Raw genomic sequence first — 18,268 nt, forward strand, 5'->3', positions numbered from 1 at the left:
TTCGGCCAAGAAATAGAACCCGAGTCCGGCAAAATGTGCGATTTGTCCTGTCATGTTTTCGGCTCCGACTCTACAGCTTGTACTACACCCATTACATAACCAAATTGAGGTGGATATTCAGCAATCCACTCATATACAAGGGTGTCTTATAACATAAGTCATCCACTCACAATGCATGGTTTAAACAGGTTCGGCAATATTCTATATCACCGCAATTTATAGTTTGCGGCCTTGTTAGTTTCAAAATTTGGTAGTGCTTATGCGTACGTCGGACTTGGTATATTCGGTTAATCTTACTGAAGTTCCGAGTTCGAATCCAGCAAAACAAACCGACTTCGTCTAGTCCTGAGTCCAACTCCGACTCCGCAGCCTTGCTTTTTGGTCTAACAAAATCTTTACCTCGTTTGAATTGCTTTTTCGTAACAAATATACAACCAATTCGATAATATTTGATCGGTCTTTCATAGGCTTAACTAACATGATCATGGTGGTATATTTGCAAATGAACTAATAGAAATCGTTAACTAACTCTCTATGATTGTGCAATATATACATTTGAACAAGCACGCACGGGGCACGGACTGCGAAGCCAGAGACTTTCGAGTAAGTCGTCAGTTGAAACATATTCGTGTTTATAATAAAAGTTTAAAAAGCTGTGATCAATAGAACTTTATGTGGCTTGAACAATTATGTAATGATTTAAGACACGAAGGCCTATGATTCAACTATTAAAATCACAAAGCATCAACTCGAAAGTCCAACGAAACCTATCATCCAACTTCAGTTTACCGTACTATAAACTTCAGCGTCTCCAGCGAAACTACTGTTTACGCTTAAACAACAAAAAAGGTTTCTAATGTTGTTGCAAAACTTGCGAAAAACACTCCACATTTGTTTTTCTCAATTGTATTTTGAACTTTTTTGCAAATTTTTCGAACGAACAATAGCATGTGGAGCATATACAACACAACAGCGAAAAAGGGGGTGTGAACAGAATGGCAGAATGTGCAGAGAAAATGGGTAGATTGGCATACATACCTTAATACACCGAAAGGTGTCAAACATTTTAACCCAGCAAGCACACGCGCAAACACACAAAATGGTAAAATCGGCAGAGAAAAAAGGCACCCCGAAAGAAAGAACAAACAACAGACCGTATGCACTTTGCATAAACATTGTCAACCAGAAGACTGTGGATGTAATGAATGATTCAAATGAAATTGCTTTAATATATATGTACGCTGGCAATAAATTTGTCACTTTTTGTTTCACCATCTAATACAAATATACTTAAAATATTGCGGTTACAGACATAGGATCAGTACATTTTGTGCAGCAAAACAAACCTTGCAGCGCTAAGACAAATCAAAAACTATTTCATAAAACTGCAAGTCCCAAAACCAAAACAGAAATAAAATATGGAAATACAAACAAATATCAAGTTCTTTGCAACAAAGCAGTTTTGACGTTAATGACTAAACATATTAAAAAGATCAGAAAAAAATAACCACTTGCTTTACAAGCCACATCACGATAAATTTGTGAATTAAGGGCATAGTAAGCCCATATTTTGCGAACAGCACATCACCTGTGAAAATATGAACAAAAAAACAAACTGGCAAATACACCAACGGTACTGTTCATAACAAACATAAACAACAAGTGTTAAAGAATCAATTGTCAAGTCAACATTGTACACAATTTAGACAACTTCAATTGATACTCTTAAAAAGTATTAGTTTACCATATTCATAATGACCCAACCAAATAAACGCTGTCAAAATTCATAGAAAAATGTTTTTTAGCATTAAGGATTTGGCTCAAGATCAGTGAGCACAATTACTAAGAGTTATCTGAGAAAAAATAAAATAGTTTATTGTCAAAACATAGGACCTACACAACTAACAATCCCAAACACACCATAAACGTGCTAAATTTGGCTTGTTGCTACTTTACTACAAAGCATACCGGTAGCCCGATATGCAATTATAGTTCATACGTCAACAGGTTGAATGGACGGATCAGGTATCCTATTAAATTAAAGTAAATGGATTTCAATTAACATCAAATCGTAAGGGGACAGTGATAAGCAGATACCGTGATAGGCATTAGCATATTGAATTATTATGGGGAATACGATTCTTACAAGTGCAATTTAGCATTGCTAACGACATGTAAGGGAATCCGTTGTGCCACAACAACTATTTAAATCACGCTATATTCGCTAACTTTGCAGATAATCATCTTTGGAGCGATGCAGATACTCGGTTATTGTTACACCCAAAATACAAATAGAAAACGAACAAACAAGTCCATATAGTGAAGCTTTGTTGAAATTCAAAAGTCATGCAGCATATGTAGTAAGCACAGCATGATTTAAATTGCGCTGTAAAAAAACAAGTTGCCACTGTATCCACCAAATTATTTTATGTTTTTTACTTTAAAAAAAACGTATAATATTTTCAGAAATCGTAGTTCTATATATGCATTGAAACACAAATATTTGTCAGGTTTAGGTAGTGCTATGCTGCAGTAAATTAGAAAATAGACAGATCACATATGAATGTTGAACAGCATCAGAGTTCAGTGACCAAAAACAAAAACATACTTCTGCTAACTGGCTGTTTAAATATTACAGTAAAGTCGTATTGTTGGGTGAGATTGAAATGACGTTCCCACCGCCACAACCAGCAAGTCATACTATTTTCACAATTTTCAAATCTAACCAATGTTTGCACTATGCATCAATGAGTTACTTCGTATTTGTAGTTTTAATTCCATTTTCAATAAAACGATTGTTTGATAACAAACCACAATACTCCAACACCTTTACAAATAGCGTTTTTCCTTTGCAAATTTAATATTGGCACAGATGCGTAAAACTGCGAAACTCCCCTTACTCCTGACGACAGGTTGAATAATCCAGAAAAGGATCCAATCACAACTAACAAACAAACAAACAGCTGGCAGATGTAGTGGTGTTAAGGTGCAAATATTATTTTGGTATTGCTGTTTAGGCTGGTTTTGTTACAGTACCAGCTCTGTTTCATGGCACACGCCAAAAAAGGAAATAAGTAATAAAAGGAGAAAAAAAAATATGAAAAAGGCTACAAAGCATAAAAGCTGCGCAATGGCATCTCTCATGCTGAAAGTTTCACAGAGGGTTGGAGCACAAGTTCTTGAACAACACCTTTAGTATAGGTCAATACCATAGAAAAGTTTGTCTTTGTAACACTGGACAAAGTGCCATCAATATCAAGGAAGTACTATCTGACTGTGTTTTTTTGCTGCCTTGACGTTTGGGATTGAAATGAAAAGGGTTGTTTGCGATTGTTTGGGTTTTTTGTCGATGTCACGGGAGATTTTTTGGAGTTCTGTAAAACACACAAAACATTGTAAATATTTCAGTTGTAAAGTCAATATTTATGCTGACAACATTATTTACCTGTTTTTTATCAGAACCTTTAAAGTTCGTTTTGTGCGAGACTTCACGCTCTATAAAATAAAACATAACAATACTAAACGACATACCAAAATAGCCACTATGTGGATCTTTATAAAACTATATTCCCTACCTTGTGATAAATGCTTTGATGATGACCTCTCATATATTTTGCTTTCTGAGCCTCTGCCTCTCTTTGACATACCAAATTCTGGCGCAGACTTGGGGCGAAAAATTTCTTGGTGGGCACCACTTTGGTTGAGACTGTTTGTGCTTTTGTGGGCTTTCGTAATGTTAATTTTGTTTGTAGTTGTAGGAATGTTCGTTTGACCGCTTGTATCCTTGGCAATTGGGATTATGTTGGCGGGTTCTTGACCATGGCACGTGGCTCGTCGAGGAAAGGGATTGAGAGTAGGGTCGATCTCTATATTCCCTTCAGAATCCTATTAAGCATGAAGAAAATGTTAACGCAAAGGAGAAGTACATCTATTGCTTAGCAGAACATCAGAAGCAGAAAGGTTTTGTTTAGTCTAAAATAAGCCCTACTACTCAATTAATAGTGCAATGTGAAATCAACAAAAAATAGATAATAATTACTAATGACACTTTTCAACAGTTAACTTACAGATTCTGCTGAAGAAATGGAATCTTCCGAAGAGGAAGAAAGGGAGGGAGTTGAAGCATTCACTGCATCAGAACCAGACACTGAAATTGACATAAACATTGCAATGTTCAACAACTATAAAACATATTTACATAAAAAACGTGCAGTTTATCTGTTTGTTTGTCTTGGTATCAGGAGGCCATATATATTTAAAGCTATATGTATAAATTGTATATTTCCACCCCAAAAAAAATTATCAACATTTTATTTTTTTATACTCTGCTTCACAGAGGATGTTTGACATTTAGCTGGTTGTATTGTCAACCCAAGTTTTATTCTCAGGCAAAGCACCATAGCTGGTTGTTTAAATAAAAGGATTGTTTGTGCACTAATTTTATTAACTTACCAAAACCCCATCACAGTTTAGTATAAGTATTTTTAAGCTGTATATCTAAAATTAATTGAATGTTTACCCACCAAAAACTTTTTACACTTTTCAGGGATTTAAATGCCTTTAGATTAATCTTAATGAAAACTATGTTACACTATTGTTCAGCTAATAATGTGTATAGTTTTAAAGCAGTGAATAAAAAAGGTCACTTACCACTGCTACACGCAGAGGAACTAGTTGAACACCTTTCAGGGTGGGGTACGTCATTGCCGTCAGCTAAATAACATATCAAGTGAATTACATTGCAAGTTTTCAATAAGATTTTGTAACCTATAAACTGATTACAGTATAAATGGCAGAGCATACAATAATACCATACAATGTACATAAATTTTAAACTATTTTCCACCTTGTAACAAAATCTGATTTGAAAGGCCCATTCTCCAGCGATCCAGGGCAATCCTGCGCTGTTCAATAATGTCTTCAGATACATCAACCACCAGACGCAGAAAGCTATCAAATACAATACAAACAATAAATATACTTTTGCTTCATGAAAATGAATGAATAGCAATTATTCCTTTTTTAATTTTTATAAGTTGTTTCTCCATGCGTTGTATTTTCAAACCATGTAGAAAAGTAACATATTATCCTATGACAGAAATTCTATACCAATGTTTTTCAAAGAAACTCTTCTGTTCTTTTTAGCAAAAGTAGTATTTTTATTTTTCTGTACATATATAAAGGAATAGCCAAGTTCACAACAACACAACCACAAACAAGACCACTTCTGTTTATATAACATATGCCCAATACTTGCAAAGTAAAATTAGCAAGGTAACATGAACAAAATACATAGAATTACCAAGGATTTAACAAATTTCTGCAATTTTAAATAAAAAGGTATAAATTTGTGCTATTTGAACTGAATGTATAAACATTGCCATAGAGGTATCTCAAATCTAACAACACCTTTGGTGTAGTTGACCAGTGGTTCCCAACCATTTTAAGTCACATGCCACCAAGTGGCTTTTTACTGCCACTGTTTACCACCTGGTTTCCAAAGATACTATTTTGAGAAAATATAACCTTTTGCAGACACAATAATGTTATACTTGTATTATTCACAAACTATATGAGCCACCCGCATATAATACCTGACAACCTTCTGCATACCACTAATTCTACATTTAACTAAGGTTGAAAATCACTGGTTTAGTCAGAAATGCATTTATAGTTGAAGACACTTACCTTATCGGTTGGTACTTGTTGGAATTATAGTTTATTTGGACAAAATTTGTGTGCAAATAACGGTATGCAAAGTCAAAGGCTTGCTTAACTTGCATGATGTTGTATGATCCACGTCCAAGATCATTGCCTGCAATATATTACAAGAAACTATAAAAAAGCACCAAAGGAGGATGTTTTATTTTAATCAATCCTTTTTTAGCATGAAGAGCAAAGGTATCTTGGTGAATTTGGTTCTGAATGAATGTCATTAGCTGTTTGGCGTTTTCTGAAGCAAATAATGATTGTTTAAAACACCCAGGATTTGCACTTGCAAATAAAATAATGGTTAGCAGTCCAAGGCTACAAACTGGGGACCTTTAGCTTCAGTTGTGTGATGTATAGTATTTTGACCACTAATATCAGGCTTTTGAAATTGGACCAGTGTAGAGGTTAAGTAAACATGTACTTTTGAATAAAAGTGTGTAGTTATTACCTGGTGTAAGGGGGTCTTCTATTGACAACAGTGAAGGGGTGGCGCCTCCATCCATCTGCTTTTGAAACTACGAAATAACAACAAAAAGTGTCAATAAAAGAATGGTGTTAGCAAAGATAAAGACAGCCAATAACTATAAACAAATTATACAAGTAAACAATATTTTACAATACAAAAATTTCTATTAAACAAAACCAAAGTATAATTTACCTGTTCCTTGGTGATGTATTGTCCACCGTTTTTTACTCGAATGCAAAGCATTGGGTAATGGAAGTGCCGACCATACAATTCAAAGAACTCCATTAAAAGAACACCAAGATTGATGTCGGGGTTTTGCACGTCTTGACGAGGGTGCATCTGATTTCAAATGACAGTCATGACAGAGGTAAAATAATTTGCACAAAACAAATAGAGGGTTACAGTTTATGTTGTGCCGGCAAATATATGACAGTGTTTACTGTTTACATGCCAGCCATACGGAAATAGGTTGATTGCTTCCTCGATTGACTACTTTGTTAACTGACTAGTCACTCAAAATAAGTCGAAAAAATATAAGTCTTCCTTTTGTAATGACCATATTTATACAACAAATAGTATGTGTTCGAAAAGTAAACATGTTAAATCAGTATAAAAAAGGGACATTGTGGATTGTTTGCGGTTAATTCTCAAAATTAACAAAACTCTTTGTTACATCGCTGACAAACACACCTAATACAATTATAAAGGTTAAGTTTTAACCTACCTGTAAAAAACTAATACACATGAGAATGAGTGCATAGGAGCTGACGCCCCCAGTCCAAACCTCATTCAATTCGCGCATCAACAAAAACTGCTTGAGAACAAATATCAGCTTTGGCAAAACGGGATATTTCCCAATAAAGCTCTGAAATACAAATAGTATTTTTAGAGTGTGTAGCATTCATTAGATAGCAGATCTTAGATATTACATTGGTGACTGTTTCCTTCCTAATAAAAAAAAGTATAAATTTTGAGATAGATGGTATACATATAAAAGTAGGAATCGACCAGCTAAGAAATGCTAACAAAATACAATTGTTACAGGAGAAAAGTTTTTCTAATACAAACACCACAGGCCACAGCACTTATCCTACATAATGATTAACACAGGTCAAAGGTGGTGACAAGAAGGGTAATAACCTTAATGCAATCCACACTCTGTACTCCACTCTTCATATTAAAGCTGATGTCAACCTTGACCATGGTTTCCCGATGCTGGAACTTTATGATGGGCACCTGAATATAAACCAAATAGCACAGTTATAAAACATGACATTGTATAAGTATAAAAAGCAGCACTCAAAACTATTTTTAAAAATTAAGAAAATATCTATCCATCTACAATGAAAATAATTTTGAACATGCTGTAACCAAAACCAATAACAGCAAATAGAATTTTTTAAAGACTTCACAATGAAAACAATCAATGATTTATAATATTCACTGCATTTGTTTTATTTTACATAGCTAAAGTCCACACAACTAAGGGAACATTTCCTATCAGTAAATATTTCATACCAAACACACAGCTTAGAGAGAAAGTTTAAGGACCTTAAACACAGGCGATCAGCCATACAAAAGGCACTAGTGTACTGCCAGTACTGAGAAAGTAAGCTTACAGCCGCTCGATCAAGAACTTTGCAGGAACTCTCATCTGCAATGCCATTATCCACAAGAGCTTGCTTGAGGGTGAACAATGGTAGGTTTTTCCATTCCCCAAACACAACGATGTCAACATCACTGATGAATAGAAAGTATATGTCAAAGTTTTCAAGATTTTGATTAATGAACCAAGGTAAAATTGTTTAAGAACGTATTTCTTTGGTTTATATTTGTATTTCTACCTTCGTAGTAATAAGTTAAGGCATACTGCACACAGTTGACTAATAAGCAAACAGTGTTGTGTTTGATTTAAAAAATAAAATAAAAAAACTTAGCAATATTTTTTTTTTTAATTCCAATTAAATGATTACAATTTAAGCCTTACTTAAAAAAGGCTTAAGTCTTACCACACTCCTCAATATTTGTATAAGCCACTAATTGTCAAGTACAATAAGACTGTGAATGCAAAGAAAAGGCCCTAATCCAATTTTATTCTATTTAAGGACACAATGTTAATACCTAACAAATTTGCTCCTACACGCGATTCTGTACAATGACATTATTGTAGTATGGGCACTCACTTGTATCCATGCAAACAATAATAAACAAATTATATCGCTGTACAAAACCAAACATACCTTGTGGGCAAATACAGATTTGTTTGGAAGCTTCCAAAAACATCAACCTAAAATAAGTAAAGAAAATTCAGAAATATGTTAGTAAACATTTCACTTTAACAACCATAACTTATCTCTGTACAAAGGAATCGTCAACTTAAAAATTAAATCTTTGGTTCCTGCAACACATTAATGAAAACTTACACCAGTACAACATGCTCATAGTGCTGCTAAATAAACTATATTTAAGCAAAAATAAAGCGGTTTACGAATTAACTATCACCAATGGTGTAAGTTGTTTTTTGTAAAACAGCCCAACCCATGTACTACCCTAAAGCAAGTAAATATGTACACAAGCAATAGTTGCCTGTGTTTAAATAAGACTTTTCACCTTTGCAGCAGGCCATAGTTTGATAACTTCTTGCTTTACAGAATCAATTACATAGTTTCTCATTTTGTGCTCTTCTTCTGTAGGCCTCATAAAGTTGTAAAAATCTTCTATTTCTTCATGTAGTCTAAAAAGGAATAAATACATTTCGGCGCTAAAACAAAAAAAAAGTCCAAAATGGCAAAATTGTTTCATTCGATTTTTGTACTAATGAAATTGTTGCGCGTCTTGTGTGAATAGTGTTGTACCTCTAGCTTCTTTAGTTCTAGAGACATGAATTTCTTAAAATTGTAGTAGATGCAATTATTTCCTATAAAAGAGCTTAAAAGTGTTTTATGTGTCCAATTGCGACAGTTTTGGGATTTTGTGTTCCTTTTTTAGAGAGTTACCACCGATTTATGAACTAACCAAATTAACCACACTTAAGACAAACTTAGGAGCGTAGCAAAGTGTAAAACTGTCGAAAAACAGAACAAAAGTGTGAAATATCGTGGTATTCTGTTCGTGTTGGGCATTTCGGAAGTTGAACGGTCCCGATTTAAAAAAAAAGTATTTAAAGTGAGTGGTAGGAAAGTTTCGGAACTTCTTCTAAACAGAATTAATCAATTATGAAAAAGTGTTGTAACTCTAGACAAAACTACATAACATAGAATAATAAACGCTTTAAACAGGCAATGAGTAACTGAACTCATACGACTACTTTTAGTGTGTAGTACTTAACATTACATATTAGAATTATTCTGTTTTGTCAACAAAACAAAAGGAGTCAACAAAAACAAAAAGCATTAAAATGCATTTTTCTCAAAACTATAAGATTGCACTGTTTACGATTTTTTTATTAGCAACAAGTTATATTTTCCAACATAATGTAGATTTTTGAATTGTTCCATGAACCAACACTTTTCACACAATTAAAATGAATAACAACTTTTACTCACCCAACCATTCCAGCACAGTAATTGCGCATTGCCCATGGTGGAATTCTTTGTGTGCTTCGCCTACATACTGAGTTTTCCCTTCTTTTTTTTCCACCATGTGGTGGAGACGACGAGCCATCATCATAGTTGTAGTAGCATTTCTTTCTATGCGAATTTGCATCACCATTTCGTAGAGGGATAAAATCCTCAGCAGTGCTGCCATTCATATGCATGCGCCCGTTGCTGCACAAAACAAGAATGCCAATGATAAGAATCTACATCTGCATCTACTGTAAACTTTGACTCCATTGGGAATTACTAACAAAACATCAAAATTTAACTATCATTACTTAAGTAGTGATTTAAACACATTTTGGTTTAGATGCAAGCTTTTGACAAATATATATGCAATATGATCACAACAAAGAAACCATATTTTAATAAGATTCTTGTTATTGAATAATTAATCCCATCTTTGACAGTCTAGTGATAAAATATAAAACAGTTCCTATTAAAATAACCTCACCAAAAACTTATTTCATGAAATTTAGAATCTTGGAATAAAAAAATTATTGCAATTTAGCTTACCTTGTGTAGTGGTTGCTTTGTAAGTTGGTGTTAATGTTGGATAAAGGCGGGTGACAAAAACTGCACTCAATACTCAAATTCCGGACTCCCTAAATTTAGTAAAGATAAAAATACATAGTAAACAAGTCTTCAGACTTTTCTATCAAAGTATTAAATAACGACAGTTTCAATATAACTATGCCATAGATTAGGCATCACTCAGTATAGCAGAATGCTGGTAACTTTGAGACTACGTCTGGCTATAGAATCAAGAAAACGAAATAAATTCATCAAAAAAATTATTTTTTATTCCCAGAACAATTGTAACAAAATAGCTTTGTTGTATCATTCTGAAAAAAGTTACTTATGTGCGAAATTCTTTGTTTAGTGGGGAAAAGGACAGTGCTAGCGCTAGGCATATAAAATGTTTATTATTTTAAAGAACGTCAGACAGATCCAGGTTAGCACCAGTTCATGTCCCACTGACTTATTTTTTAAATATTTTAACTACCTAAATGTAAAAAAACTGTATATATATATATATATTTTTTTTTTACCTTTAATTCATATTTTCTATGATTTTGTCTGTGTTAAGCAAACCTATTCAGCTCTTATGTACTATAAATACTATGGCATGTTGCGCTGTGTGTACCGCAGAAAACAATTTCTATGAATTGTCATAGGCAATGTCTCTGTTATGTACGAAATGCGCCACTTCTTCTGGAAACTGATTCAACTATGTTATTGAAAGTATATGAACATCACTGATTCGTTTAGTCTAAGGCCTCCAGGTGCACATTCCCATGGTTGCGCATATTAGAACTACAATCAGCAGTGACTAAAACACTTACATCACGCTATATACATTTGAATAATGTTCAATAAGTTGACGAAGCATCAATATCAATCTTTAAACTAAAAACACATAATCCCAAACCTATTCTTGTATAACGATCCAAATCGTCATTTAGTATTTTTATAATTTATGTAGTAGAAAGTGGCAAATTAAACCTTTATGAATTCATAATTGATGAAATGCCTGACAGGAACAGTATATTCATTAAATTCTCATGGGTAAAATTTATATTTGGATTTGACAGTGTTACACAATTATACAAAACTTTGAAGGTATTTTTCTTCTGTTGCCTAAATAAAACTTTTATATGCAAGAATATTGTTATGGGGTAACTAACCTCTATAGTCTTCCAAAATGTCTTCAAAATGTTCACATCTGGTTGTAGACCTACTCGTTCTGTTTGGCACCAAGTCAGTCGATCCATGCAATGGAAAGGAAGGAACAGGTGGGAAAAAGAGCAGGTGGGAAAACCAAGCTCTTAAATAACACAAACTAGAGATTTACTAAACCTAATGTTGCTTCGCAAATTTATTTACTGCAAAATAACAACTATTAAAAAATATATCTATCTTGGTAATGGAACTGTACATTAATTGCTTTTGTGTACGCTGCTAGATAGGAAAAATTCCTCCCTACCGCTACATACACTTATAATTTTTTGGAATATTTTAATATAAATAAAGCAATATTTCCAAGCATACTTTTGCAGGGGGATGCATTTTGATTTATTAAAGAGAATAATTAGAAACAAATTACAAACCACTGTTAGGTGTATTCAAAGGAGTAAGTTAGGTAATCAATAAATTATATAAAACAAAATCCACAATGTATTTTGCATAACTGTAAAATGCAAAAATGGTTATAAAACGGTACCATTTTTCTAGGAGGATTTTGTTGGTGCAGTTAGCAAACAAGGAATTGCTCACTGTTTAAAGTATGGCAAGTGTACCCATGAGTTTTATCAACAGTAGCTGCACAAAAAATCTCATAAGCGTTTTTGATCTGTCATGCACTTGATCCCCTTAATATTTTGAGTTGTGCAACCACAAGATCTCATTGAGACCTGCCATACTTTCCAATTTAGATTATTGCTTTTAACTCTTTATACACACATATATATATATATAAGTTATCATAGATTTAAACATAGACTTGTTTTACTTCAGCTTGCTTCAAATTATTTAAAAAAATCTAGAGGTTAAAGTCAACATGACATTTTTGATATTATTTATATAATATTTAATTAAAGGCAAACGGTTGTCGATTAAATATTTTCTTAGCATTGTAAATTTTACTTACTTTTTATGACGTACAGTTAAAAACAATCGTTAGCATGTTAAATCATACGTATTATCTGAATCTGCTTTTTTTACTTAAAAACAAAATTGTGATGCGATTTTAAAGGTAATGATCTTCGACAATAAATTTAAGAAAACAATTGCAAAAAACAAGATTACAATTAGCGTAGAATGGGGGATTAGATTATACACAACATCACCTGCAAACCTAAAACAAAACTACCAAGCTAGACTGCGGTAAAACTTTCCACAACCAATTTGCACAAAGCGCAATGAACCATGTCGCCTTATTGGGCAACACCGGCGAAAACCATCCACAGCAAAGCATTTCTCCCATCGAAATTAGGATTTAAGTACAAACAAGCAGCAGGCATACAACACTTAATCATGACAAGATAAAAATGTTTTCGTAATAAAGCTTACACAATAGAATTTTTTTAAAAGACTAAAAAAGTAACAAAGAACAATCCAAACACACAACGAATATATATTAAAGGGTTAAATTTAAAAGAAATTAAGATCGAGCAACTTTGAAGCATAAAATGCGCTCGATGGGGTAACTACTATTTATTAATGCAAGAGGGACGTCACAATGCACATTGTTTCGAACCAAACAAAGTTATTTACATACTGTCATAGCTACATTATTTGGAAAATTATTTTGTCTTATTTGTAAAATTATACTGTTTTGAAAGTGCAAAAGCCGTATATTTTTATAAAAATAGAACAATTGAAACAAAAAAATGTAAAATATATTGATATTTTCCTTTCGTTTAAGGGCGGCCATTCGAAATCAGTTGTGTCAATGAAATTTCAGTAATGTTTGGTGCAACTTTGGACAAGGATTCCTAATGTTTTGGGCGAAACAGACTTTTTAAATATGATCTACAAAATTACGTCATAAAAAGGGCATTGTTTTGCTTTATTTGTAGTCGGACTTACGGCCAATGAAACCTGTTGTGTCCTGTTCAACGGGAGCGTGAATTTGCGTCTAAATCAGGGAATTAAACTTTTTAGTATTGTCCGGCTCAGGTTCTTTTCAGGTTGATGTCTTTGTTTGAACCGTCTTTTAAATTTATAAATAAAGTAAGCTGTATCCAAACACGTTAACCCGAAAAGCTTTAATTAAAAACTTAACAAGATATATTACACAAAATATAAACATTCCTTATGTTTGTTTATAACCCCGTCAGTAACGTTCGATATTTTTATACCCTACATACTACTGCATCCATTATCTTATGCGTACCTTTCTCACGTTTTATTTAATACCTTAGCGTAGTCAATATGAAAAAGTAGTCACTGCGTACTAGAGGCGAATCCAGGATTTTTATTTTATTTTTTGTTTATTTGTTTTAAACTGGCAAAACTTACAGGGCAGTCGCGCATTAAGCACATAAAACAGATTTGCATATCGCTCTAAAAAACACGATTTACAGATTTTTAATTCACACAAAACGCCATAATATGCATGGCGTCTTTGGGCTGAATAGATTTCCTGAAAACAGACAAAAACGTATTAAAGAGAAATATTTCTTATAATAAATGGGAAAGTTTGTCCGCTTGTTGGCACGTGTTTGCAGCTCGGTCGCTGACATGCGTTTTTAAAGAGACAGACAGAGCAAACTCGCTCATACTGCTCCCTAAGCCGGGCCAGAAGGTAAAATAGAAAGAAACTTATGTGCTCCCACCCAGAAAAAAATCGTCTCTTTCTATGAGCGAAAGTCGCGCATCTCACGCGAGCGCCGTCGCAAACCGGTCACGTGTAAGCAATTCTTATTTTCAAGAGCTTTTTTTACGTATGACGCACTTTGCTGCCCGGATTATTTGCTTGAATATCACGCAAGTCTAAACAATTGCTGTTACAACCACAAGTTTTAAGTTTGTTAGAATTTTGGATCGATAAATTTCGCAAGTTTTTCACCATTACAGAAAAAACACACAACGCTGCACAATCATTTTTTAAACCATCGACTGTAACATATGGCTTTAGCAAACATTTATAGCCTATAGCACGTCAGTCGATTTGATGCAGCTTCGACACAGGCTGTATCCTTATAAGGTGACAGTTGCATTTTTTTGTCGCTGACACGCGGTCTTAAAGAGACAAACAGGGAAAAGTCGCTCATACTGCTCCCTCTTAAGCGAGAAGCCGGGCGAGAGGTTAAAACACAAAAAAACTCATGTGCTCCCAGACAGAAAAAAAATCGTCTCTTTCTATGAGAGAAAGTCGCGCATCTCACACGAGCGCCGTCGCAAACCGGTTACGATGAGCTTTGATGACCTATTCAGGTAATCTTCATCAGGGCAATGAACAAAACAATTGAACACACGAGGTAAATCACGCGATGTTAGTTGAATTAAAGATAAAACGTTTTGGCATTGAATGTTTTTAGACTCCATTTTACTTAGATCATCAGCATATTTTTGAAACACTGATTGCGACGTCAATTTATGACATTATTTAAAAAAAAATTTGCTTACCGTGGTCCACGCGAAGCAAATAAAAAATTAGGGGTCCGCGGTAAAAAAAGTTTAAGAACCCTTGATGTAAATAAATAAAAAATAACGTTGCGTATTCCCAACGACAAAAAAAGTAAACCTGGAATAACTAGTGGCCTGACGTCGAACAATTGTATCCGGCTTACAAGGTGAGCGTCACGATTATATATGTCCCATTCTTGTTAAAAATGTATTTCATTAATATTCTTAACTGCACTTTTATGTTAGCAGATTATTTTACGTGTACGTTGTTTAGTGTTGGAGCCGCTTAATTATCGCCCGCACGTAAATGTTTGTTAACTCCGCGACACAAAACTGACTTAAAACCACCAATGATTTTTCAAAGAAGTTTCTTGTTTCTGAAGTAGTTTGTGTACATGGTGATTGTCTAACTTTGTGCGCATTTTATTGTTCCTCATTGGTCTGTCGCACGAGTTCAAGTAGAACAATTTTCTTATTCGACGTCTGAAACAAGTAAACTTCAGGAAATTATCAGTTCGATGTAATGTATAGTGCACAATTAGGCAACTTAAATCTTAGTTAAATACATTTAGGAAGATGACAAGATGTTCTACTACAGACGTTATCTTGGACACCCTAAAATTGTTTTTGGTTTGCGCGGACCACAGTCCGGATATAAATTTTAGAAATTATTAACTGACGTCACAAAACAATTATACCTAAGGCACCTGTTTTTGGTCCAAGAAATGTAAAACTGAAAGTATGAATATTCCTTAAAGGAAAAGACGCCGGGCGTTTTTCAAGTAAAACTGTTTTCTTTCGAAAAGTTTACCAATTTTTCAATATACATCCAAAACAAGTCTACGTACCTTTCCTGGACCCTAGTTTAGGAACCCCTGGTCTAGTGAAAGGGGCATGCCTAGAAACATATGCATATTAGCTATCTACTCCTACCTAGCGGCAGAAAAACTTCAATTAAGAATGCGTTCATATGGCATGCTTTATTCAGCTTGCGAAGCGACAAAGCCGCCGGCATCCTGCTGTGCTTTATTGTCCCGTGCTTGCAACGTTCATTGTTCGAGGTGGCTCGTCTCAGTAAAAGTTTGCACGTGCACCTTTAGAAAGAGGCTTATCTTAATAAAGTAAATTATTACTTTTACCCGACAATATATTTTTCTGCCGCAAATTTAAATGGAAAGTCTGGTGGGAACGTACGACCTCTCTGTTTGCACCTGTTTCGCATGTTACTCCAATCAAACATATCAAGACTAGGCCTACAAAACTTAATATTGTACAAGGAAGCAAAATAGAAAAGTTGAATGCAATATTAGGGATGACGTTACACAGTCACGTCATAACATGGCGTCATACAAAAAAAATCTTCAAGAACACTGCGTTTATTTGGTTTAAGTTCGCAAAACTTTCGATTTAATGTGTTGCATATTAGGCACATAAAAGAGTTTTGCAGATTGCTCGAAACAACAGATTCAAAGTATGTTATAACAGTGATTACACAGCAGACCAAGGCAAGGTAAAAATTTACCGAGTAAAACTGGCAAAAATATAGCAAACCATAGGCTTAAAATTGTTTTAAGAAAATAATTATATAATTATAACTGCTTTTTAAACATGTCACCTGGCCCAAATTTAATAACATGACCGTACGCATTCTCTAAATTCATTTGAAAAATATATTTTGAGGCAAGGGAATAAAGTTTCACCCATCGTAGAACGCAAAAAATAAATAAAATTAAGCCCCCCGAGAAAATATACAACAACCGCAAGCCCATCTAGTTTTAAATGTGTATTTCGACGACCTATTTTTAAACACAATACGGAACATTACCTTTCGGTTACATGTGAACTTGCCACGAGTAATATTTTTAATCATCGGTTATATAGCGATATATGAGCACACTGACACGTTATGGGCCAACATAATATTTAATGGTGGTTATCAGGGAACAACTTGATGGCCATCCGATAACCATTTCGCACCGGGATTACATATTTATTTTAATATGATGTCAATCGATTAATTGCCGCTTTCACACAGGCTGTTTCCATATGTAAGATTTTATAGCCTTATTGTGGGAAAATATTTTTCACTTCACAGAAAATCAGCGGTTAAAAGTATAGGGACGACCATTTGCCAGTGCCATTACTGTTTTACAATTATAAGCTATTCGATCATTGCGAAATACCAAAAATAACATAATATTAATTTTTTAATAACATAATATGAATTTTATTTTTATGTAGTGCAACCATTAAAAAAATGAATACGCTTTACCACTTTACACACTATTTTCGCACTATTTAGCACTCTAGCCAGGATATTACGCTCTCCGCAACATTACTTTTTACCAGTGTTGTAATGACTTAAGTCAATGACTTGACTTAGGTGCACTTAAGTCACTGTTTTTAAATGACTTGACTTGACTTAAGTCATTTGGGCAAAATGACTTGACTTGACTTAAGTCTTTCGGACAAATGACTTGACTTAACTTAAGTTTTTTTAACAAATGACTTGGGTTGAAATAAAGCATTTCTTTAAGTAAGTTTTTTTTTATAAAATTGAGCTATTCATCCAATTTTTGGAAGAAAAACAAATTGCTTGCTATATGTTCCGTTTTCCTTATTTTTTAGTTCAGTTATTGTTAATAATCATGCGAAATTCTAATAGTTAAACGTTTTATTTTTATGACAAGGACATGACTTGAAGTTGACTTGCTCTAATTATGATTTGACTGGGACTTGACTTGCGCAACTTCTGACTTGGACTGGGACTTGACTTGTTATTTATTCGAAAAGACTTGACTTGGACTTAAGTTATTTCACAAATAACTTGACTTGGACTTGAGTCATTTTAAAATGACTTGTTTACAACACTGCTTTTTACTAATGGCAAATTGCCTTTTTTATATCATCGTCAATAACACGCGGCTTAATGACGAAGGGTACAACATAATATGTATTAGTTACTAAGACGCCTTGTTGATCGAATCTTACATTTTGTTTAACCTATAATCGAGAATAATTTGGTTCGGGGAATACGCATATGTTATTTATGAGCACAGCGCCTTTGCCAATATGTAGGACATAATATTTGTTGCTGCTTTCACAACGGGCCGCATTCTACTTTAATTGTGAGAAACTATTTACTGGACGCATTTCATACCATTTCAAATAAACACACATCCACAGTCACGCATGTTTCCCATGGCCATGACACATAATAATATATCGAGCTTATTGCAAAAGACTACATATTATTGTTACAAGTAAATATCCTATTTAACCTGGGCAACGCCGGGTATTTCGTCCAGTAATAGCTAAAACGTAATTAAAACGTCGAGTTTTGTTGTGTGAAACATGGGTC

At 34.0% G+C, this 18,268-nt stretch overlaps 1 protein-coding gene across 2 annotated transcripts; it reads right to left on the bottom strand.

Annotated features, from left to right (window-relative positions):
- Positions 1-906: 906 nt before the first annotated feature.
- Positions 907-11,661, bottom strand: LOC146160534 (terminal nucleotidyltransferase 4B-like). 2 transcript variants are annotated; one of them, XM_083383832.1, is made up of 17 exons: positions 11,463-11,661; positions 10,291-10,379; positions 9,724-9,945; positions 8,789-8,912; positions 8,419-8,465; positions 7,798-7,918; positions 7,319-7,414; positions 6,903-7,043; positions 6,371-6,517; positions 6,161-6,227; positions 5,689-5,815; positions 4,847-4,950; positions 4,651-4,713; positions 4,068-4,147; positions 3,576-3,885; positions 3,446-3,495; positions 907-3,374 (listed from the first exon to the last, which is right to left on the bottom strand). In XM_083383832.1, the coding sequence occupies exons 1-17, from the start codon at positions 11,547-11,549 to the stop codon at positions 3,267-3,269; spliced, it is 1,983 nt and encodes a 660-aa protein (XP_083239958.1). In that variant the 5' UTR covers positions 11,550-11,661; the 3' UTR covers positions 907-3,266. The 2 variants fall into 2 exon arrangements, with proteins under 2 accessions (XP_083239958.1, XP_083239959.1); XM_083383833.1 differs by lacking the exon at positions 3,446-3,495.
- Between the last annotated feature and the right edge of the window lie 6,607 nt (positions 11,662-18,268).

This window comes from Ascidiella aspersa, chromosome 3 (genome assembly GCF_963924565.1).
Source record: "Ascidiella aspersa chromosome 3, kaAscAspe10.2, whole genome shotgun sequence".
In the NCBI taxonomy this organism is placed as follows: Eukaryota; Metazoa; Chordata; class Ascidiacea; order Phlebobranchia; family Ascidiidae; genus Ascidiella; species Ascidiella aspersa.

Coding starts and splice junctions, on each gene's coding strand:
- LOC146160534 (XM_083383832.1), bottom strand. CDS start 11,549: ATGGATCGACTGACTTGGTGCCAAACAGAACGAGTAGGTCTACAACCA. Junction 5,816..6,160: donor AGAAGACCCCCTTACACCAG/GTAATAACTACA, acceptor AATATATTGCAG/GCAATGATCTTGGACGTGGA. Junction 4,148..4,650: donor TTCCTCTGCGTGTAGCAGTG/GTAAGTGACCTT, acceptor TGTCAATTTCAG/TGTCTGGTTCTGATGCAGTG.